General features: G+C 55.4%; 2 protein-coding genes across 2 annotated transcripts in view; one reads left to right on the forward strand and one right to left on the reverse strand.

The window, feature by feature from the left end:
• The window catches only part of LOC308607068 (uncharacterized protein), a gene marked incomplete at its 5' end in the record, with an annotated part of 96,035 nt that overhangs the window by 59,196 nt on the left and 12,602 nt on the right, over positions 1 to 24,237 (reverse strand). The gene's annotated exons all lie outside the window — the stretch shown is intronic.
• Positions 1,856 to 16,770, forward strand: SLC4A1 (solute carrier family 4 member 1 (Diego blood group)). The gene is made up of 20 exons (XM_081219339.1): positions 1,856 to 1,945; positions 5,524 to 5,606; positions 5,709 to 5,796; positions 6,782 to 6,849; positions 7,710 to 7,890; positions 7,999 to 8,134; positions 8,583 to 8,706; positions 8,862 to 8,946; positions 9,097 to 9,293; positions 9,796 to 10,006; positions 10,245 to 10,451; positions 10,616 to 10,764; positions 10,879 to 11,073; positions 12,077 to 12,250; positions 12,697 to 12,786; positions 13,286 to 13,452; positions 13,946 to 14,199; positions 15,240 to 15,409; positions 15,503 to 15,679; positions 16,373 to 16,770. Exons 2-20 carry the CDS (start codon positions 5,592 to 5,594, stop codon positions 16,451 to 16,453), a joined length of 2,769 nt encoding a protein of 922 aa, XP_081075465.1. The 5' UTR covers positions 1,856 to 1,945; positions 5,524 to 5,591; the 3' UTR covers positions 16,454 to 16,770.

Below are 24,237 nucleotides of genomic sequence, written 5' to 3' on the forward strand. Positions count from 1 at the left end.
GGAGAGGTGCTGTGTGGCAGTCTCCTGCACTCAGCTGCCTCTCGGCCACTGGGACAGGCAGAGGGCAAGGTGCCTGGGACCTCGGGGCTGTGGTGGGAAGGCAGGGCCTGCATCTGGCATTCGCTGCCGCAAGCTGCAGAAAACAGCCCAGTCTGGACCAGGGCCTGGAACAGATGCCACCAGCTGGGAGACTGAGCACCAACGTGGAGCACAGGAGGCGTCCCCATCCCCCTTCGCCACGGCCGCTCCGCTCCTGACTGACACGGAGGCCAAGGGTGGCAGGAGGGAGCCCAGGGCTTGGCCTCAGGCAGGACACCAGCTGAGGGGAGTCGCCTACCTCTCCACCCTCAGCTTTCTCATCTGTAAGAGGGGAAGAGCAATAGTAAACAGTGCCTTCCTCAGAGGGGCTTGCAGAGCTCAGAGACATGATGCATGTGAAGCGCCAGGCACGGCACCCGGCACAGAGCCGGTGCCCATTCATTGGTTATTCTTTTTACTGGGAAGCCACTTTACCTCTCTGTCGTGATAGTTTCCTCCTCTGTAAAATGGGGAGGCTATAAGGATTAAGTGTGACCATCAGGTGAAGCCCCCAGCGCAGTGCCTGGAACAGACCCTCTGCAAACTGGAGGATTCCAGCTCCGGGTCTGAGTGGATGGATGCCCTTTCTCTCCCTGCCGGGGCTCGGCACGTGCGGGCTTGTGGTGAGCCCCGGGAAATGGCTGTGGAATGACTGGATATGCCACCTCTCTGTCCTTGTCTCTGTGTTTGTATTGTTTGAGTCTGAAGCAGGAAATCCCCAAGCTGGCGGCCACAGAACCTACACTCTCCCTTTACAGATGAGGTCATGGAAGCCCGGAGAGGGGCAAGCGCTTGCCCTGCGTCCCGCAGCCAGGCAGGGTCAGAGCTGGGCCGGGATGGCTTCCTTCCTCCATGCAGTGTCCACAAAAGCCCCTTTCTGTCCGCTTTCCAACCTCTGTTCACTCGTGCCCATCTGAACTCCTCTTTCAGTCTCTGCCTCTTTAGCAACCAGAGCCCAGGAACCGGTGACCAGCCCCAGTGCCCGCCAAGAGCAGAGACTGCCCTGCTGGGGGGTGGCGATGGGAGCTGAGAATGCCGGCTGCTCTGGCCCCGGGGCCTGGGTCGGGCTGCCGACAGAAAAGCCAGTGTGCCCAGACATTGGGACTTTGTGAGCTCAGAGCTCCGTGTGGGGACGTTGTTTTTGTTGACCTGAGATTGTTTCAGGTTGACTGGAGGGCCGCGTCTTAGCGCCCAGGTGCCAGTTCTTTGGAGCTGGTTGGGGTCTTGAGGAGAGGATGGAGGGGGTGCCCTAGTCTGGGGCAAGAAAGGGCAGTGGCTGCCTGGGTGCCCCCACTCCATGAACACCAGTCCCCGAGGGCAAGGCTACAGAGGAGGAGTGAGAGAGTCCCGAGGGACGGCACCAGGAGAAAGCAAGCGCCCGTGCATCTTGGGACCTGAGCAGAGGGGCCTGGCCAGAATAGGATGGACAGAGGCAGGACAGGAGCATCCAGATGTTGGGACAGACCCGCTGGGAGGCTGGGAGCTCCAGGAACCCAGCCATCGAATGTTAGTCCACGAAGGAAGCCCCAGGAGACTCGTAGGGGACAGGAGGGCCTTGGGAGGCCTTGGAGGCTGGCCATCCGGGGTTGGGTGGGGTGGGCCAGACTCACAGCTGTCCAGATGTGGGTGAGAGATAACTCTGTTTACTGGGCATCCAGCGGGAGCGGGGCAGGGGGGTGGAAGGGGCTCCCAGGACCCATGGGGCGGGCAGATTAGGAGGCGGGGGCATGAGTCAGGGGTTTGGGAGCTGCCCCAGGGGCGCAGGAGTGAGGACCGAGTGCAGTTAGAGCGGGTGTGAGCTCAGCTGGTCGTAGAGGCCACCAGCGGCTGCAGGAGTTCGCCGAGGGACCTGAAGGCTCGTGAGCAGGTGAGCAGGACGGGGAGGGGCTGGGGTGATCCTGAGGTGCCTGTCCTGAGGGTTTCTGCAGGTGCCCAACCTGAATCTGTGCCCATGGGCATGGGTGCTGGACCTGCGAGAGGGGTGCTGGTGGGTGGGATGAGAGCGTTACAATGTGTGTTGTTGCCCCTAAGGGCACAGGCCCACTGGCCCCTGCAGCTGGGAAGAGTGGGGCGGCAGGTATTAGGAAGGAAAGGCTGGCACGTGGCAGCAGACGTGGGTGAGCTGGCCGGGTGAGCGTGTGTGGAGGGGCAAATCTGATTCCCCTCCAGGTGTGGGTCCTTGTCAGGCTCCTATTTACCAGCCCCTGAATCGAACAGGTTTGGGTCTCACCCCCCAGCCTCCTCTTTCCTCTGCGTATGGGGATCCCCAGGCCACCCCGTCTCCCTCCTAAGAGAATAATTTTCGGCTGGCACTGCTTCTCATTTTGAAACACTTCCAGGGAATCTAACCAGGGAGACCTGGCACTGTCCCCATCCTAGGGGGTGTTTGGAGGGAAAGGAGGAGTCCCCCACCACCTGAGGATCTCAAAAACACTTAGGTTAATTCCATGGGAATTGAAAGAAAATCAGAGGGGGATGAAGATAGCAAGTCTGTACTTGATACCCAGTAGCAGTGATAACGATAGCAGACTTTTACATAGAGCTCTTTTGTGCCAGGCATTAGTCTAAGTGCTTTATATACGTGAACTTACTTAACGCTACGACAGGTCTGTGAGGTAGATGTCATTATGATTACCCCCATGTTACAGATGAGAAAACTGAGGCACAGAGAGGATGAGTCAGTTGCCTAAGGTCACACAGTAAGTGGCAGGGCTGGGATTTGAAGCCAGGCAGCCGGATTGCAGGGTCCATGCTCTTAGTCACTGATACTAAACCAGCTAATAGCTGGGAGACAACTCAGGGCAATGGTTAGAGGTGTAGCTGGAGTCAGACAGGGCAGGGTTTAATCCTGCCTCTGCTACCTACCTGCCAGGGCACCGAAGCCGTAAACCTCTCTGAACCTCAGCTTTCTCATCTGTAAAGCGAGGCTAATGACATCGCCCGCCTCACAGAGTGGTTTGGGGAGAGATAAAACGGCACAGCCATGTATGGTGTCGGGACGATTACACAAAGTTGGTGCTATGCCACCAGGGAGCCCTCCCTGCCTTCTGGTCCACGCCCCCCCCCCACCAGCCTCTTCCAGCTGTGCTCCACTTCCTGGGCCCCAGATGCCCTGCTCCCCCTTATCTGCCTGGCCCTGGCTGGCGGGCTGGCCAGGTGTTTGGTGCGCTTCCAGGTCTTCGGTGCCATCAGGGTCCAGGCTCTTATCAGCGCCAGCAGAGCAAGGCCTGCAGCTGAGGGGGCGGCTGGGCCTGGTGGCAGCTACAATCTGGGTCATGGGTGCACCCTCTGAGGCCCCAGCGGAGCTCGAGACACCTCTGTTCTCCCCTCTCCTCTCTCACTGGTGTCTCAGAACCCCAGTAGGAAGGCGTCCCATTGTACAGACGGGGTGACTGAGCCCTAGAGAGAGGCAGGGAGCTGCCAGTCAGTGGCAGAGAGGCAGCCTGGATGTCCGGGTTCTCGGGCTCCGAAGGGACCTTCTGACCCTCTACCCTCTCAAATGGGAAACTAAGACCACAGTCCCAGCCCATAGGGCGTGGTGGGGGGCGTGGCATATGTTTAGCACCTCAGGTAACAAGGCCAGAGAAGGGAGAAAGAGAATAAAAATGGGAGAAGAGGAAGGCAGGGGAACCTGGGAAGACGGGGACACGGAGAGACAGAAGAGGGAGAGAAAAAGGGTGCATGACCAGACTCTTCAAAGGGCAAGTCCCCTGCAGGAGGGACACCCCATCCTCAGGCTTTGGAAACCGCCCCCCCACCACGGCCATCACTTGCCCTACAACCCCCCAAGGCAGGGAGCCCTGCCTTTCTCAGTGTAGGTCAGGGGCTCATTCATGCCCCTCTCTCTATCTCTAAGGGCTTCAGGGCCATCCATTCCTCAGAATGGCTCTTTCCGTATATGCTCCCTGCCCGGTTCCCTCCCACAGCGCCCAGCCCTGTCCTGCATGGCCCTCTTTCTGCATCTTGCCCACCATTCCTGGCACCCGGGCTAGCCCTCCCCACCTCTCAGCCCTTCACATCCCACCGGTGCTTCTGGAACCAGCACCAGTGTCCCCTCCACCAGAAACACTCCGCCTGTGGCCCCACCGCGAGTGCTGCTTCCCCCTGCCACAGGCATCCTCAGCACCCAGCACGGTCTGCTCACTGCTTGTGTTTGTCTGGGGCATGTGTTTTCTCCTGAACGCCTTAGCCTGTCACGTGTTCCCAGCTTGTCTCCCCAGTCAAGGTTGCGAGCTTCTGGAGAGTAGAACCGTCTCTTGTTCATCTCAGTTTCCCAGGCTCCATGCCAGGCACAGAGTGGGCACGTTTGTCAACCTGACCCAAAGCCTTGTTGCTACAATGCGCTCTGCTGCTGTGGGTAAGGCGGAGAAGGATGTCCCTCCACACCCAGCCTGGAGCCGCGCCAGGGCACCCCTGTGCTCTCCTTGGGCTGGTCCTCACATTCCTGCGGTGGGCATCCTTCCTCTCCACTAGAGACACAACTGAGAAAACGGAGGCGCAGGGCTCCACTGCCTCCTGGCTGGCTCCTAGTCATCCTGGCTCCCCAGCCCCAGAGCCCCAAGCCTGCAAGGGGGAGCCATTCTTACATTCTTTCAACACATACTTATTGAGCGCCTACTATGTGGCAACCACTCTGCTAGGAGTGGGAGATCCAGTGAGGATTGAGACGCGCAGGATCTTAGCCCTCGTGTGGCTTCCTTTCTAGAGGCATCCTCAGACCATATATCCACAAATGAATTAAGAAACCAGAAAATGACAGATTGGGTTAGTGACTGTTAGGGTGGTCAAGAAGGGACTCTGAAGAGGTAGCATATGAGCTGAGATGTGGGAAGGGCTGGTGTGGGAGTAGGGGCATCCAGGATGTGGCCAACGACATGTGCAAAGGCCCTGGGGCAGGAAAGGGCTTGGTAAGGAGGCCAATGGAATAGGTGGTGAGAGAGCAAGAGAGAGGGAGTTCAAGATGGAGTTCAAGGGGAGAGAAGCAAGGCCATATCATCCAGGACCTGTGAGCCACTCCTAAGGATACTGCAGCCCCATGCCCAGGAGGAGGCAGCCATTTCTGGGAGAAGAGGGTATTCTGTGGAGACTCTCAGCTAAGCTCCCTGAAGGAGGGACAGTTCACGCTCCTGGAGTTGGTGATTCCTGGGGATGGGCAGAAAAGGAAGCCAGGTGAGGACTGGTGGATGGAGGAAGGAGTCGGATTGGAAGAACTCCCCCCCCCCCATCCTCCCAAACTGGTGCCAGCTAAGTTTCATCTTCCCTGCTCTGCCCTGTCTCTCTGGCCCCTGCACACCTGCCCTCAGACCTACAAATCCAACCCCCCACTCACACTTCTTTCCTCTGACCCCGTTGTCTCCCAACACCTGGGATCCCCCTTCGCTCAAATACAGCCCCCTGTGGGGACGAATGGGAGACCCCAGGCTGCCCTGTGCCTTTCCCCTGCAGGGACCTGCAGTGTGGGTTATGCTGGGGGCTCAGATCACTGCAGACAATTGAACAATCAGGACAGCGCCATGGGGGATTCACAGGTGAGTCTTGGGTGGCATAGGGCTCCTAACCCTGGACTCCTACCTTCACGGAGGTTTGTGGAGCCCCCTCCACAGCCCAGCCCTGATGGCAACTTCTCACAGGAGAATGAAGATAAGCTGGAGGAGTTTCTAGAGCAGAAGGAATATGAAGACCTTGGATTCCCCACGCTCCAGGTGGAGGAAGCAGAAGGTGAGCCCCATCTCCCTCTGTCCTGCTGGGATGAGCTGCTGAGCCCCATCAGACACAGGTGGGGAACTTGTCCTCCCCTTCTCCCCGCTCCCCACCGGCCCAGCCCCAGGGCCAGTTCTCCCACAATCCTGGCTGATTGAAGGATAAACAGAGTTTTGTTTGAAATGATCACAGGAGGGGACTGGGGGTGGGGGCTGGAGGCAGGACCAGTCACCCAACACTGTGCCCCTTAGATTTGTAAGAGGGCAGCCAGGCCTGTCGGGGACGAGGGCATGAGCCCGCATGCCACCCGTGCCCATCCAATGCCAGCTTCCAGGCCAGGCACTAGGCCTGTTCTGGGAACATCATTCTGTTTGGGGGTCCAGAAGTCCTGAGAAATGGGGGGGCCGTGGGGACCCTCAGGGCGGAGAAACATCAGGAAACCTTCCTGGGCCTGCCCAAGGTCTCGGTTGGGGAGCCCGGGGAAGGGACCTGTTTACTGTCAACAGGACTTAAGTGCTGGCAATTGGTATTGGAGATAAGAGGCCCCTCTGGGAAATGAGGGCTGGGGGTGTAGGGGCCAATAATATAAGGGCAGACCCCACGGGGCACCCAAGCTCCACTTGGAGGCAGCAAGAAGCTACTGGCTGGTGGGATTGTTGAGGCAGGTGGGAGGAAAGAAGGGAATCTGGTCCCAGAAGGTAGCAGGAGAGCGAAGAGAATTGCCATTCAGGACCCCCCAATCCCTTTGGAGATGACCCTCCTCGTCACCTCTGAGGGGTCCTCCACAGCGTTCAGATGGGGAGTGACAGTGCCAGGCTGGGCGGCCAAGAACAAGCGTGGGGGCCCACAGCCCACTGAGCAGCAGGGGCAGGGTCCCAGCCAGGGGCAAGGAGAGGGAGAGCGGCATCATCCCGTGTGGTGTCCGAGGCTCATGCTGGGTGGTGGAGGAAAGTCTTGCGGGAATTTTCTGGGGCCAGTGCTAACCCGGCCTCTTGATTTTCAGCTCAACTCACCGAGCCAACAGCCACAGACTACCACACCGCGTCGCGCCGCCCCCCAGACGTCCTCGAGGTGAGCACCCCAGCCTCCCCCGAGTCTCTTTCCTGTGCTGCCCTTGGGATCCATCATTCTACCAGGGGAGGAGAGCAGCAGAGGGGAAGCTACAGTTTCAGGATGGGGAGACCCCGCAGACAGGGAGAGAAGGAATGGGCATCCTGGGAAATAGGGAAAGGACGGCTCCCAGTGAGGGGGGAGACCCGGGGCCCCCTTCCACTGATGGGGGAGCTCCCTGGACAGAGATAAATTGACAGCTGGAGGTCTGAGCCACCCGGTCCGCTGGCCCTGGCTGGGCTGTCCGTTACTCCCTGGGGAAGCACAGAATTAAATACGTGCTCTCCTTAGCCCGGTCCCCCAAGGCCCCCCACGTCCTTGCTGGACTCCAGATGGTCTAGCTGGTTAGAAAATCGGGTCTGCCCTCAGCTAGACCCCTGGGACTGGCCATCTGGCCCCAAGGAACCCCAAGGGCATGCTGAGCCCACACCACAATCTTGGAGGCAGGAGGCTGACCCAGTGACCCCGAAGGCTTCCCTCTCCTTTCCTTTCCTGCCCACTCTAGCAGCCCTTTGGGCCCAGAGTTTCTTCAGATGCCTCTGAAATGGGGTGAGGGGCCTGGTCAGGAGGTTGGGGAACAGAGCCAGAGGTGGGGGACCCCCAATCATCTCCTCACATGTCACACCTCACTCTACACCCTGAGGATGTAGCTCCTGACGGTGCCTTCCGAGCTCAGGCTCTGCCCTGAGTGCTCCAGGACCCCTGGCCCTCGGACAGACATCTCTCAGAGCCTGCTAAGTGCCCACCGTGCCCTGGGCTTCCAGCCTCCCCATAGCCCTGCCCGGGGCCCGAGGGACTAATTCAGGCCCGTGGGGCTGCAGGTCCTCGTGGAGCTGCGGGAACTGGTGATGGATGAAAAGAACCAGGAGCTACAGTGGATGGAGACAGCACGCTGGGTGCGGCTAGAGGAGAACCTGGGGAAGGACGGCACCTGGGGCCGCCCACACCTGTCTTACCTCACCTTCTGGAGCCTCTTGGAGCTGCAGAAAGCCTTTGCCAAGGGTGAGTGAGCCCCTCTGTGCCCCTCTGCGTGTGACCCCTGCATGTGAAGCTGCTAGGGAGGAGGAGGGCCAGGGCCAGCCAGCCCATTCACCCCTCCCCTGCCTGCAGGTACTGTCCTCCTGGACCTGCCAGAGAAATCCCTGGCCGGGGTGGTCAGCCAGCTGCTGGACAGGTTTATCTTCGAGTGGCAGATCCAGCCTGAGGACCGAGAAAATCTGTTCCGGGTCCTGCTGCTCAAACACAGGTGCCCCTCCCTGCCAGGCACTGGATTCCACACCCACAGGGCCCATCTCCCCGGCCCGCCTGCCCCAAGCTCTCCCTGGGGGTCCAAAGGGCCCCTCCCTACCAGGCTGGGTCCCACTTTTCTTCCACAATGTCTCGTGCTTCCAGCACCTCTCGAGCGGTAACCATGTCTCCACGCTCAGGGTTGGAGGCCGCTGGTCCCCAGGAGGGCGGACTCTCAAGGTCCCTCTCTCCATCCATTCTTCTGGCTCCACCTAGTCATTCCAGACAGAGGCCACCCGCTTCCATCCACAGTGTCCTTCAGAGGAGGCTGATTCTCCTTCCGCCCTGGGCCTCTCTAGTCTGGTCACTGGCAAGTCCCATGTCCCTCCCACCACCGGTCTCCACTCTGCTGACAGCCCAGGCTGAGCAGCCTACTCAGACCATGTCCCCTGTGTGTCATCCTGCAGCCACGCCAGAGATGTGGAGGCCCTGGGGAGTGTGAAGCCTGCAGTCCTGACACATTCTGGGGACCCTTCACAGCCTCTGCTCCCACAGCATCCCTCGCTGGAGACAGAGCTCTTCTGGGAACAGGTGAGGCTGGACCAGGGGTGTGTGAGGAGACCCGGAAAGCTCCCAGCCTGAACGTGGTTCGAAATGAGAACGGGTAGGGCAGACGGGGTGGGCTGCTCCAGTGTCCAGGGTCCAGAGTGGCTGGAGGACTCCCCTCACCACCCTCCTTCCAACAGGGAGAGGGGAGCGCGGAAGGGCACTCGTCATCTGGAATGCTGGGAAAGAGTCCCCAGGACCGGGAGGCCACCCTGGTGCTGGTGGGTAAGTGGGCAGAGCGTCCATCCCTCACCCCTGCACGTCCCCTGCTCCTGCCTCCTGCCCTGGCCCAGCCTGCCTCTCCCTAGCCCTGGACCCCAGCAGCGCGCCCGCCTTGGCCTGGCCCGACCACTTCACTTCATCTGTCCCCAACAGGCTGTGCCAGGTTCCTGGAGCGGCCAGTGCTGGGCTTTGTGCGACTAAAGGAGCCTATGGAGACGGAGCAGAAGCCACAGGAGCCAGAGGGGCCGGCAGTCCCTGTGCGCTTCCTCATTGTGTTGCTGGGACCTGAGGCCCCCAACATCGACTACAACCAGCTGGGCCGGGCTGCTGCTACCCTCATGTCAGAGAGGGTGAGGAGGGGCCGGCGAGGGCTGGGGGAGCCCAGGGGGCTGGGTGGCCGCTGAGGCCTCGTCCCCGGCCCCGGTTACTTTAACTTCACTAGTTTGGCCCATTCAGTCTGATCTAGCTGCTTCCGTCCCGTCTGGCCAGGGGGAGTCCAGGCCCGTGTAGTCTGGCCGAGCACTGCCTGATCAGGCCTGGTCTAGTCTGGCCCACTCTGCTCTGGTTCTGTCTGGTTAGGGTTGGCCTGGTCTGGCCTGATCTGCTCTCGTTCCGTCTGGTCTGCTATAAGCCACCTGGTTCACTTTAGTTCTTTCTGCTTTCCCGACTCAGGGCCCTGTCTGCCTCCCCAAAGCCCTTTCAGAGTCGAAGGTGGAAGGTCAGGGGGGAAGGAAAAGCAGTTCCCAGCAAGCAGGAGCTGGGGGAGAGGGGCCCCAGAGGCCCTGGCTGTGGCCTCTTGGATCCTTTTGTTGAGCAGGGCCTTGTGGCTCTCACCTTCCTTCCTGCTCCCAGGTGTTCCGCACTGATGCATACTTGGCCCAGACCAAGGAGATGCTGGTGCATTCCCTAGAGGGCTTCCTCGACTGCAGTCTGGTGTTGCCTCCCATGGACACGCCCTCTGAGGATGCCCTGCTCAGTCTGGTGCCCGTGCAGAAAGAGCTGCTGAAAAGACGCTACCTGCCCAGCTCTGCCAAGCCAGAGCCCAGCTTCCTCAAGGGCCTAGGTACTTGCCCTGCCCTGCCCAGCCCTAGGCTTGCTGAGCCCCCAGACCTTCAGACAGCCCAGCACAGCCCTGTGAGCCCCTACCTCCCCTCTTCCCATTAAATCTCCCATGTCCCCTCTCCCTGTCCTCATGCCTCCCAGCCTCCTGGACCACCCCATTCCCATCAGACAATTCCCTTCTTTTTCCCCACACTTCCCCCTTCCACCCCCCGTGACGGTGGTCCTGTCCTTCTCTACAGATTTGAATGGGGGTCTAGAGGACACCCAGGATGACCCTCTGCAGCGGACAGGCAGGCTCTTTGGGGGAATGGTACGTGACCTCCGGCGCCGCTACCCCCGCTACTTGAGTGACGTCACGGACGCCTTGAACCCCCAGGTCCTGTCTGCCATCATCTTCATCTACTTTGCCGCCCTGTCACCCGCCATCACCTTCGGTGGCCTCCTGGGTCAGTGCCTCTGTGTGTCCCACTAACCCTCACCTCTGACCCCCTGGCCTCTGTATTAGCCCTGACTTTGCCCCGGCCTGACGCTCTGGACCCCCACATCACCTGTCCCGTGAAGCCTCTGGAAATGATCTTGACCTTGATCACACTCTCACTTCCATCCACAGGAGAAAAGACCCACAACCTGATGGGTGTGTCGGAGCTGCTTGTCTCCACCGCAGTACAGGGCATCCTCTTCTCCCTGCTGGGGGCTCAGCCCCTGCTCGTGGTGGGCTTCTCAGGACCCCTGCTCGTGTTTGAGGAGGCCTTCTTCTCGGTAGCTCTGTTCTGGCCCCACTGTCGCCCCGTCACTGGCCCCTGGCCCAACCTGCTCAATGCACGGGGCCTGGGACCATTTATCTGACCCCAGCTCCCTCTGACCACCCTACAGTTCTGCAAGAGTAACGGCCTGGAGTACATTGTGGGCCGCGTGTGGATTGGCTTCTGGCTCATCCTGCTGGTGGTGCTGGTGGTGGCCTTCGAGGGCAGCTTCCTGGTCCGCTTCATCTCCCGCTACACCCAGGAGATCTTCTCCTTCCTCATCTCCCTCATCTTCATCTATGAGACCTTCTCCAAGCTGATCAAGGTGAGGGCCGTGGGAGTGTTAAGAGGCACGTGTGCGTGCATGTGTGTGTGTGTGACTGTGCACAAGCTGTGTGACTGTGGGTGTCATTGCACATGTGTCTGTACAGCATTTATGTGGCCGTGTTTTCACGGTATGGGACTGTGACCACATACATGTTGATGCCGGCTGTCTGTGGGCCGGTATTCTCACCATGGCTGTGCGGGGTGACGGTGCATGAGAGCTCCCCTCTGCCCGCACAGGCCCGTGTGTATAACCACATGCAGTAACCAGTGGGCACGTGTGAGACTGAATGTGGGAAACTGCAGGCATGGCGGGGTAGCAGGGGTCCTGGAGACTCTGAAGTCCCCCACTCCTTCTCCTGCAGTTGCCCTTGGGAACTGCAGGGCCTGCAGCGGGCATACCCTGCCTCCTCAGCTCTGTCACCTTAAACTATGCCTACCTCTGTGTCTGCATTTTATACGGAGGAAGGGTGGATACTGTACATCACCCCTGATTCTGTTGGTCAGTGGGTCCTTCTCTGTTTTCCAAGTCTCTGGAGCCTAAGTCTTTTTAGGAACCTCCTTGACATTTGTTTCCTGCCCTCCAGCCTTCTCATGGCTCCCAGGCCCTGGAAGCTCGTGTGCGCGTGCACGCGCACACACACACACACACACACACACACACACACACTCATTTCCTCCATGGCCTGCCCCGCCCAAGCCTAGCCTGGTCCTCAGTCCTGAAAACCAAGCTGTGGAATCCCATTGCCTCTCTGTTACTATGTCAGCTGAGGAAGAAGATAGGTAGATGCATGATGCATGGATGATGCATAGACAGACGGATGGATGAATGGATGGCTAATGGATGGATGAATGGATGATGAATAGAGAGAGAGATGCTGAATAGAGAGATGGATAATGGATGGGTGGACGATGCATAGTTAGATGATACAGGATGCATGTATCATGATGGCTGGAGGATGGATGGATGGGAGGGAAGAGGATGCCTTGGTTTTCTGCTGCAGATCTTCCAGGACCACCCACTGCTGGAGAACTATGACCACAATGTGACAAGAATACCCAAACCTCAGGCCCCCCTGCCCAACACAGCCCTCCTCTCTCTTGTGCTCATGGCTGGCACCTTCTTGTTCGCCATGATGCTGCGCAAGTTCAAGAACAGCTCCTACTTCCCTGGCAAGGTCAGCACGTCCCCCCCACCTGTCCTTGCCTACACTGCCCTATCCCAGTCTCCAGCACTCCCCTCAGCTTTCCCAGTGCCATTAGTTCCCCTTCTTACCCTAGATTCCCATTTCCCATTCCAAGCCTCCCTCCCCCCCTCATCATGCAGGATTTTACTCTTGAGACAAGCGCATCTCCCTTTCTCGGCACGTCCAGGCTGAGAACCCAGTGGGGAACCAAGGACAGTTCTTGGAAGGGAGTGGAGAAGCTGTGGGGCTGGGGGTGGGGCTGGGCCAGGTGAACAAGAAAGGAGGCAGGTATGTTGAGAAGCAGGACAGGGCATTAGATGTTCCCCCTGGGGAGAGTGGGACCCCCTGGTGAAGTTGGGGCAGGAGTGGGGGCAAATGGCAGGTGAGAGGCGGGAAGCAACTGGGCACTGACCATTGGTCCCTTCACCTGCCCTCAGCTGCGACGAGTCATTGGGGACTTTGGGGTTCCCATCTCTATCCTGATCATGGTCATGGTGGATGCCCTCATCCAGGACACCTACACCCAGGTAACCCTCTCCCCCAACCCTTATTTCATTCCCCCGGCGTGCACCCTCCCCCAAACTGCCTTCCCAAACCTGAAACCAGCTAGAACTACCCCTTCCCCAGTCCTGTCTCTCCAAGCAGCCCCATGTTCTTCCCACAGCCCTTCAGGACCCCTCTGGCTGAAGAAAGGGCCTGGGTCCGTTTGCCCCCTTTTACTCCTTAATCCAGGGCAGTAGGAAAGAATCCGCTTTGAAGCCGGGTTGATCTGAGTATGAATCTCAGTTTTGCTACCAAATAGCCGTGCAATGCAGAGCCAGCTACGTAACTTCCCTGATCCTGTTTCCTCATCTATAAAGTAGGGAATGAGAAAATGTATGTAAAGGGCTCAGTGCAGTGACTGAGTACAAAGTAGATGCTCAATATAAGTAAGTTCCCAAGTGCTCAGGACCCTGGTTCTCCCTGTCCCCACCTTTCCCCATCCCCCTGCCCCCAGGTGTTCTCACCAGCATCCCCCTCCCCCAGAAACTCAGTGTACCTACAGGCCTCACCGTATCCAACACCTCGGCCCGAGGCTGGCTCATCCACCCGCTGGGCTTATATAAGCCATTTCCCATCTGGATGATGTTTGCCTCTGTCCTGCCTGCCCTGCTGGTCTTCATCCTCATTTTCCTTGAGTCCCAGATCACCACGTAAGAGCCAGGGTGGGACTGGGCCTGGGAGGGTCCGAGGCAGAGAAAGGGACAGGCTCCAGGCAGGCAGAACACCAGGGACTGAGTGCTAGTAGGAATGATGGACAGGCAGGAGGTCCAGGTTTTGTGGGACATGACATGGTACTATTTGGGGAGCCCTTTTTAATAAAAAGAATATAAAATGAGAACTATAAAATTAGGTGCTAGATCTTGGAAAGGGCCTGTACCCGTGAGGTTCCCTGAAGCTTATGCTTCTTTAGCTTCAGTGTAGATCTGCCGGTGGGTGTTCTAGGTGATGATGAAGACACTTCTGCTCTTAGAGTCTCGATTCTCAAGATGGTGCAGGAGGGAGGGGAGAAAGGAACTCTAAGGGAGATGGGCAAAGAAGGATAAACTAAAGTACAGAGGGACCAAGTCTAGGGGAGGAAAGAGAGGGTAAAGGGGGTTGGGGTGAAGGAGAGCCCTGGTGACTCCTGACCTTCCACACCCCCAGGCTGATCATCAGCAAACCGGAGCGCAAGGTGGTCAAGGGCTCTGGCTTCCACCTGGACCTGCTGCTGGTCATGGGCATGGGCGGGCTGGCCACCCTCTTTGGGCTGCCCTGGCTCAGTGCCACCACTGTGCGTTCTGTCACCCACGCCAATGCCCTTACGGTCATGAGCAAGGCCAGCACCCCAGGGGCTGCAGCCCAGATTCAGGAAGTCAAGGAACAGCGGATCAGCGGGCTCCTGGTCTCTGTGCTCGTGGGTGAGTGAGGATTGGCCACACTTTCCAGCACCCTCAGCCCCTGCCCCTCAGGATCCAGTGCCCCTCCAGCCCTGCCCACCCTGCAGCCAGGGCTCCCCAAACACCCACTGCCCACATCTCCCCAGTGTCAGTTATTCACATGAAGGAATTCTGGAGGAAATACCCAAGGCACTGAAATGGGATCTGAGGGGGATGGGGGGGGCACTCCATTACTGGAAGCTTCTCTAGACAAGACCCTGTACTCTGAGCTTCCCCAACAGCTCAGTGAGCTGTGGGTTCCAGCCCTGCCCCGCTGCTGACTAGGTATCCCACCTTGTCTCTGGACCTCAAGTTTCCCTCTCTGCACCATTAGAGGGTTCATTAGATGCCTGAGCTCTCTCTAGCTCAGCTGCTCTGTGACTCGTACAAAGGGCAGTGCTCCTAGGTGGGGGTGTGAGGTGAAGACTCATCTGAGTTCCAGAGCAGCTGAGAATCCAGTTGGGCTTGGTGAGGGCAGTGCCATGGTCGCTGATGGAGAGGCCAGGGAAGGTTCCTAAAGGAGGCGAAGCTGATGCTAGCTGGAGGAGGGCTGGGATTTGGGTAGGTGGAGGCATTCTGGACCGGGGTAAGAGGAAAGGTGGGCTTCTCTGCCCTCCGTGACTCCCTAGGTTAGAGGAGTGGGCCTTGAAGTCAGGCCGGCAAGAGTCTGACTCCCTGCTCTCCCACTTCCTAGCTGTGTGGCCTTACGTTAGTTGCTTCACCTCTCTGAGTCTGCTTCCTCATCTGCAAAATGGGGGTAATACCTACTAAGAGGATCCAGGGAATTCCCTGGTGGTCCAGTGGTTAAGACTGGGTGCTTGCACTGCTGTGGGCCCGGGCTCCATCCCCGGTTGGGGAAATAAGATCCCGGAAGGTTCCCGGCGCGGCCAGAAAAAAAAAAAAAAAAAAAAGAGGATCCACAAAAAGGGTTCCATATAGTCCCTGTGACTTCATTCCCCAGCCTCTTCTTGTGCCGATCCTCTGGGGCAGCTGGGGCTAAGACGGCGTGGTTCTCCCCACAGGCCTGTCCATCCTCATGGGGCCCATCCTGTCCCACATCCCCTTGGCTGTGCTGTTTGGCATCTTCCTCTACATGGGGGTCACATCCCTCAGTGGCATCCAGCTTTTTGACCGCATCTTGCTTCTGTTCAAGCCGCGCAAGTACCACCCGGATGTGCCCTACGCCAAGCGGGTACGGGGCCCTCCCGGCTGCCCAGGTCAGGGGCGGGGGGGTGTCGCTGGGTGCCTGGGCAGGGCAGGCCATGACCCCAGCCTCCGCCCGCAGGTGAGAACCTGGCGCATGCACTTGTTCACGGGCACGCAGATCATCTGCCTGGTAGTGCTGTGGGTGGTGAGGAGCATCAAAACCATCTCGCTGGCCCTGCCGTTCGTCCTCATCCTCACGGTGCCCCTACGCCACTTCCTGCTGCCACTCGTCTTCCAGAACCTGGAGCTCCAGTGTGTGAGTTGCTTCTCCCCCGACCCAGCCCGCGCCCCTCCCCGCCATTTCCTATGGCCAGAGGGCACAACTCCCGAGCAGAGGGCAGCGAGGGGTCACCAGTGGGGCTCAGAGGATGTGAGAGGTGTGTCTGGGAACGAAGGAGGGCAGAAGAGCCTGGTGATGAAGGTCTAGGTTGGGGCCTGCGTCCAAATCCCGGCCCTGCCACACCCCGGTGTGTGCCCTGGAGCTGGCGGCCTCGTTTCTCTGTGCCTCAGGTTTCCTCACCTGTAAAGAGAGGAATAAGGACAGGGCTGGTGAGAGGACTGAGAGGCTCACGAGGTGTGTTCCACGTGGGTGGTCCCCACCCCTGAGCGGCTAGTCCTGTGGTCTTATAAACCATCCGGAGAGTGGCTCTTCCAGTAGAATTCTTCCACGATGTGACACAGGTCACTGTGGCGCTGCCCCGGTGAAGGGGTCTCCTGCCTGCCCTCGGGAGGCCCTCTCCTACCAGGGCACCAGATTCCTGCAGGCTCCCCACCCTGAGGAAACCTCTCATCGAGACCAACCCTAGGAGATGCAGGGACAGGACAAGACTTGTCCAAGCTTCAAAGAGAGACAGGCTCTCCTGACCCCGGAGGTGCCTCAGCGCTGGGGGGAGGGCTCACCTGGGCCCTCAGCCACTCACCCTATGTCCTTCCTGACCCCCCCCACCAGCTGGATGCTGACAATTCCAAGCCGAACTTCGATGAAGAGAATGGTCAGGATGAATATGATGAGGTGGCCATGCCTGTGTGAGGGGAGGGCCCAGGCCCCAGAGCCCCCTCCATCATTCTACTTCCCCACTCTCCCAGGAAAAGCAGAAGTTCATGGGCACCCTATGGACTCCCAGGTCCCTCCTGGGGCAGCAGTCGAGGCCCTGGGGCCACGGGTGGGGGAAGGAAAAGGTGTCTAGGAAACCTTGTATGAAGGGTAGACTGGCTTTTCTGGATGGAAAAGGCCAGTGGGGCCCACAGTAGGGGATTCGCTGTGCAGTCCCTCCTGTGGCCACACTGCCACCTGGGGGTCCCACCCTGGAAGACTTAGATTCAAGCCCTACCTCCTCATGACACAGACAGGGGAAGTAAAGAGGATGGGAGTTGGGTGGGGGGGATTCAAATTCCTGCTTTCTGTGTGACCTTGGGCAAGTCCCTGGATCTCTCCAGCCTCTGCTTCCTCGTCTGTAAAATGGGTATATTGATAATCACACCCACATTACAGGATGGTTTCTGAGGACCAAAGATAAATGTGAAAAAAGGGCTTCGTAAAATCTAAAAGGACTATTATACAGTAATCATCGTTCTTCAAGCCTGCCCAAAGTCACATAGCTCCTGAGCCATACAGCTGGGATTTGACCTCTGAGGCCAGAGCCTACTTCAGTCACCCACCTTTCCATGCTTAGAGATGTCCCTGCTGGCCCCTCTCTTCCCCCTCTCTGCTCCCACTGGGGACCCTCTTCTCTGGGGCGGAGGAAGGTGTCCTGGTGAGGGCAAGGTGCAGGTGAGGACAAAATCAGGGCTGGGACTCAGGACTCCTAAGTGCTGCTCCCTCCCCCATGCTCTCATTCATTCATTCCACAAACATTTATCTAAGGCCCTGGACCCCGTGGACACAGAGGTGACTGAGACAAGACCTTGCCTTGGGGTTGGGAGTGGGGGGCAGTGTACAGTCTGTTCTTGATTTGGATGGGGGTTAGGGGAGGGTGGGAAGATAGGGAGGAGATGGGGAGGGGGAGGGAGAGAAGTTTGTAATTTATACCTTGTGTATCCTCAGAGCTTTCATTGTACTTCAGCTACACGCAGGCACACTCGCGCATGCGAGCCCCAATTAGAGACACACTGTCCTCAACTCCACTTGAACCAAATCTTGGGGAGAACCCAGATTCGACCAACTGGGGTAGGAGACAGTGGGAGCTGCAGAATATGGGCAAAATCTATTTTTTTTACAAAAGAAAAATATAAAAAGAGTTGAAAGAACTGGAAGCGGTGAGAGATGGTTGAAACTGAGAATCAGGGTGTGACAGAAAAAAAGGAGGCAGAGAGAGGGTTCTCGGGTACCTCCTGAAGGCTCACAGCTGCTTCCCACCACTTCACTGTTCTATGCCTCAGTTTCCTCATCTGTAAAATGGGGACGATAATGGTACCTACTTCGTAGGTTTGTTATAAGGATTAAAGGAGACATTGCCTATAAAGTGATTGCTTAGCACAGCGCCTGGCCTCAGACCCCTTCAGAAGAGTTCAGTAAAGTTAGCTGCTGGTATCGTTATTCTGACTGGGATGCCCCTGCCCATTCCTACCCTCTGCTCCGTGAACACTGCCAAGTGGAAAAAGTCACTCACCCTGCTAGCACCCTTCCCCTTGATGCTTGGGAATAGGTTTTACTAATAAATGCATCTGTGGTGGAGTGAGTACCAGGCTGGAATTCCCTTCCCAGGGTCGCGGGTCCAAGGGGTCTGGGCTGGACCAGGTGGAGAAGGAATGTATGGTGTGGAGCTGGTGCAGGGCTGCGGCCCTAAGGGTCAGGAAGGGTCAGGCTGGGGGAGGGGAGTGGCACTAGAGTTGGGGGAGAGGCAGGGCTGGTGGCCCAGAGCCCTAGGGTGGAGCGGGCCAGCACCCCGTGAGGGGGTGGGAGAGCAAGGGAAGACAAGTTTATGCCCCGGACATCCCTCCTCTCCAAAATAAGCAAGACCCATGGAGGTGGGGAGAGGGGCGCCCCCTGCCCCTTGCACAGTGAACCCCACATCCCTTAGGACCAGTTAGCCCCTTAGCCTGGACACATCAGGCTGGGCAGCACCGCTAACAGAAATTGTCAGAGAGAAAATGCGATTTGCCATCGGTCACACGGGAACAGCATCTCCTGACCAGCTTTCCACCAGCCCCCACTGTGACGCCCTTGGAGGCCCTGCCCCCCACTCCCACCCCCAGCCACTTCCAGCAACTCTAGGGGACTGCTGGGCCAGGTGTCACCCACCCTGGTGAGGAAGGTGTCAGGACATCATCCCTCACCACCCCAACCTTCCAAAGAGAGGTCAGTGCAGGGTTGGGCCGCCTGGCTTCCTTCCCTGCATCTATATTTACATGCTGCCTATCCCCAGCTGACCCCTCCCAGGCTGGCCAGGGCGGCCGCCAAAGGGCCAGAGAGCTACTGTGGCCCCAGGATAGTAGTCTCAGCCACTCACCTCCCACACAGCAGCTTCATGTCCCACAGAGTTGTCCCAGTCCCCAGGACTTGACAGAGGGACACCCTAAGCCAGCAGGGAAGGCGTTAAGGAAATGTGAAGACCACAAAAATCAATCAGGATCCAGCTTCCTGCCTGGCCCGAGACCTTACTCTCCCGACATTTCCTGACCTGTCTCCTCGCAGATGCCCTGCCCCCCACGTCCACATTTCCTGCCAGGAAAACTACCTCAACGTGAATTCACTGCCATAATGAGGTACACCCTTTTGTGTGAACACAAAGCAACCTAACCCTAACCCACTCCTGGTAAGGGAATAATTCAACAGAATCAAAAATCTCTATACCTGAAACTATTCTTTGCAGGACTGTCTATGAAAGCAAAAAGCTAGAAAGAGTCCAAATACTCAGCAATAGGAGAGCAGTTAGTAATTACAGTGAATTACCCAACACCAACATAATGGACCATTAGGCAGGCCCTAAAAATAATGATGATGATGATGAAGAAGTGATTGGATCAGCTTGGTGCAATCACCTGATCCTGGGCATCTGAGGCCGAGATATTTGAAATTCCAGCTAAGAACCACATTCCTGAGCTCAGTTTTCTGCATCTGTAAAATGGAGATCAGGACACGGTACTTACCTCATAACGTTACTGAGAGGATGAATTGAGATCACACACCAGTGGGTCCTAGCCCAGTGCTGGCACTGAGTAAGCAAAAGTGCATTCCTAGGATTTCCCTAGTGGCGCAGTGGTTAAGAATCCACCTGCCAATGCAGGGGACAAGGGTTTGATCCCTGGTCCGGGAAGATCCCACGTGCCGCAGAGCAACTAAGCCCGTGCGCCACAACTACTGAGCCTGTGTGTCACAACTACTGAAGCCTGCACGCCTAGAGCCCGTGCTTCGCAACAGGAGAAGCCACCGCAATGAGAAGCCTGGGCACCACAGTGAAGAGTAGCCCCTGCTTGCCTCAACTAGAAAAAGAAAGCCCTTGCGCGGCAACGAGACCCAACACAGCCCCCCCAAAAATTTAAAAATAAGTAAATTAATTGATTAATTAAAAAAGAAAAAGTGCATTCCTATTCCTAAGGGAAGCATGCAGCGATGTGACTGTCATGGTAACAGCCTTGTGGAAAAGTACGGCGGGCACAGGAATGAAGGTTAGAGGCTTAGATGGAAACAATTAAAAGGCCACGGTGGTAGAGGTATAGGGGATATCAATTTCTTTCCTCCTTCTTTTGGACTTTAGGTGCAAAGGGTTAAGTTAATCATCCTCCTGAGTTCAGAGTGGATTTTCGTTGACTTCTTATTTCCTTCCTTCCCCTTTGGCCTCATTTTCTATTCCCTCCTATTTTCTTTCCCCTCCATAGGCAGTCACTCTCACATGTTTAATGTGTATCTTTTTGTGTGAACATAGTCTTGAAAATGTGTATCATTGATATTGTTTTAGCTTTCACTATGAATTTTAATACATACACAGAAGTAGAGACAATAGTACAACGAACCACCAGACACTCATCTCCTAGACGCAGAACTTACCAAGATTTTGCCTTAAAATCTTGCTTAAATCTTTGCCTAAAATACATTTCTCTTTTTTCCCCTCTGCTGAACTAAATACTTGAAAGTAAATTTCATACGTCATGCCATTTCACCCTTATACTTTTCAGCTATGCGTCCCCCCCAGCACTGATCATTTTTGAACCCAACGGCAGTGCCCTTGTCACACCCAACAAAATTAGCAAAAAAAAATACCTAACATTCAATCCATAACCAACTTTCTCAGGATGTCTCTTTTTGGTTGGTTTCAGGGGGTATGTGTGTGTTGGGCTGTACCCCACAGGCCTACAAGCCCTGTGCTTGCCCAGCTTCGAGACCGAAGAAAGAGCCCAGAGTCAGCAAGAGACACATCAATGGTTTAATGGATGGGGGAGCTTACATGTGTGAAGCAAGGTCCTGGAGTGACGCCTCACCACATACGGCAGACAGGACGTGGTGGCAGTCTTCACTCCCTAAGGGAACGGGAGACTGCCACATATAGGGGGAACTGACATCAGGTTGGCTCATTAGTTACCAAGGAAAGCAGCAGAGAGGCATGCCCCTCACCACCCCTTTGATAAGCTATCACTAGCTGGGCCTGGGGCAAGTACATAGGAAGGTCAGTCATGTGCATAGGGTATAGGTGAAGCAGGCACTGGTCGGGCAGGGGATGTACACAGAGCAAGCGAACAGCCATCTTGAATGGCCTGACCATACAGTGTGTGTGTATTTCTATACATTAGCAGCACTATGTTCCAGGCCTTGCTCTGTTCGTCCTCTTTGCACCCAGCACTGTGGCTTTAAGATCCAGCCAGGTTGCCCTGTGAACACTGAGTTGCTTTAATTGCTGTGGGGTGCTCCATGGGGGCATCCCCCACCTTTGGCCTCTCCACTCTCCCAGGGAGGGACATCCGACTGCACCCAACTCCCCTCCAGTAAGCAATGCTGCAACGCACATCCTCAGCCTTGTCCTCTTATGGATCTAGTGAGGATCTCTCTGGGTTATAAATGTAGAAGCCAGGAGTGGACTTGCTAGGTCATAGGGTATAAATACATCTGTCTTCATTTGACTAAGTACAGCCATATTTTTCTCCGCAATGTCTGCACCAGGCCACACTCCCACACGCAGAGCAGGAGGTTCCTATATTCCCATATGATTGATATTATCCAGCTGTCTGATTTTTCCTACCCCGACTGAGGTATTATCTCACTGTTGTTTTATTTGCATTTGTCTGATCATCAAAGAGTTTGAGCATCACTGCACTTGGTGATTAGTCTTTAACGTTTCCTCTTATATAAAGTCTTTTTATATCATTGGATCATATTTCTATTGTTGCTTTTTTGGAGGTTGATTTGCAAGAGATCTGGAAGAATCTATGTTGGTTTTGGACCTTGCAAAAATATTCTCCCATTTTGTCATCTCTCTCTTAACTTTGTCCACCTCATTGAACAGAAATCTTTAAAGTTGATGTAATTAAATATACACAAGAGGAAGAGTTTGGATTTGATTCAATAGGCACCAGCAAGTCACTGCAGGTTCTAGAACTGGGGATGACATGATTAAAGTGATTCACTTGGGAGCTATATACAGGAGAGGTTGGCTGCAAAGAGGCAATTTGGGAATCTTTCTATGTAGGTGAGTCAATAGCAGAGGCAGGTGGACATAGCCCCAATTCTCATAGGACTTCCAGTCTGCGTGGGAGCCAGGCGTTCAACAAGAGTGATGCGTATTCTGCAGGGAATGCTGGGAGCAGAGGCCGGCTGAGGTTTGGCAAGGATTCCTGGAGACATTTACTCTGATTCCTGAGGGAAAAGTAAGAGCTGGCCCAGTGATGAGAAAGGGGGAATATCTTGAGAGAATAAGAGTCTGGAAAATGGAAAACATTGAGAAATAATCTGAAGATAAAGTGGGTGAAATTTGCTCAGCAAAGTCAAGTCACATGGTGGAAAGCCTGCTGGGTTGGCAGACCACATGGTGACCTCAAAAAATTGTTTCTTTCCCAGGCACCTGGGCCCAAAGCCAGATGACAGGAAGTGAGAAGGAAGGGCTGGTAAGCAAGCAGAAGCAGGAGGTAGAAGCCATGGTCTGGGAGCTTGGCAGGAATGGGACAGAGAGCACCCAGCTGACTTTTTTCCAAGATAGCCCAGGCTAGGGGGACACATTTGAAGGCATGCAATCACCTTTCTCTTTCCCTTAAAACATGTCTGTATATTTTCAAATTTCAAAAATAATACATGTATACTATAAAACACTTAAAATTACAGAACTATTTAACATAGAGAATAAAAGCCTCCAATACCCCCCCACCCCAGTAACCATTGTTAATAATTTAGAGTATTTTCCTCCAGATATATTTATGTGTGAACACTCGTTTCCACATATATAATTTTTTTAATAGAGCATATATAATTTTTTAACAGAGCTTCAAATACATGAAGCAAAAACTGATGGGACTGAAAGGAGAAACAGATAAATCCTCAGTTACAGTAGGAAGCTACAACTACTCTCTCAGTAATCCACAGAACAGGTAGAGAGAAAATTATCAAGGATACAGAACCCCTGAAGAGCACCATCAACTTACTTGACCTAGTTTACAGTTGTAGAACATTCCAAGCAACAATAGCAAAATACACATTCTCTTCAACTGCACATGGATAACTCACCAAAACAGATCATATTCTAGGCCATAAAAAAAACCTTAACAAATGTAAAAAAACTGAAATCATACAGAGTATAACTTATGTCCGTAACAGAATTAAATAACTCGTATATCAAAGATGAAGTGTACAGTATAATGATTTGACTTACATGCATCATGAAATGATTATTATTATTATTTTTTTTTTTGCAGTACGCGGGCCTCTCACTGTTGTGGCCTCTCCCGTTTTGGAGCACAGGCTCCGGACGCGCAGGCTCAGCGGCCATGGCTCACGGGCCCAGCCACTCCGCGGCATGTGGGATCTTCCCGGACCGGGGCACGAACCCGTGTCCCCTGCATCGGCAGGCGGACTCTCAACCACTACGCCACCAGGGAAGCCCCATCATGAAATGATTACCACAATAAATTTAGTGAGCATCCATCATCTTGTATAGATATTTAAAAAAAAAAGGGACTTCCTTGGTGGCGCAGTGGTTAAGAATCTACCTGCCAATGCAGGGGACACGGGTTCGAGCCCTGATCCCACCTGCTGCAGAACAACTAAACACATGCGCCACAACTACTGAAGCCCACGCGCCTAGAACCTGTGCTCCGCAACAAGAGAAGCCACTGCAATGAGAAGCCTCTGCACTGCAAGGAAGAGTAGCCCCCACTTGCTCCAACTAGAGAAAGCCTGCACGCAGCAACAAAGACCCAATGCAGCCAAAAATAAATAAATAAATTTATTAAAAAAAAAAAACCCAGGGGCTTCCCTGGTGGCGCAGTGGTTGAGAGTCCGCCTGCTGATGCAGGGGACACTGGTTCGTGCCCCGGTCCGGGAAGATCCCACATGCCACGGAGCGGCTGGGCCCGTGAGTCATGGCCGCTGAGCCTGCGCGTCCAGAGCCTGTGCTCTGCAACGGGAGAGGCCGCAAGAGTGAGAGGCCTGCGTACCGCAAAAAAACAAACAAACAAAAAAACCCCAGAAAACAGTAAGTGTTAGTAAGGATGTGGAAAAATTAGACCTTTTGCACTGTTGGTAGGAACGTAAAATGGTACTGATGCTATGGAAAACAGTATGGTGGTTCCTCAAAAAATGAAAAATGGAATTACCTTATGATCTAGCAATTCCATTTCTGGATATATACCCAAAAGAATTGAAAGCCACATCGTGAAGAGATATTTATACAC

Source organism: Mesoplodon bidens (genome assembly GCF_964165515.1).
Source record: "Mesoplodon bidens genome assembly, chromosome: 19".
Lineage (NCBI taxonomy): Eukaryota > Metazoa > Chordata > Mammalia > Artiodactyla > Ziphiidae > Mesoplodon > Mesoplodon bidens.

Coding starts and splice junctions, on each gene's coding strand:
- SLC4A1 (XM_081219339.1), top strand. Junction 7,891..7,998: donor GCAGAAAGCCTTTGCCAAGG/GTGAGTGAGCCC, acceptor CCCTGCCTGCAG/GTACTGTCCTCCTGGACCTG. Junction 9,294..9,795: donor CTACCCTCATGTCAGAGAGG/GTGAGGAGGGGC, acceptor TCCTGCTCCCAG/GTGTTCCGCACTGATGCATA.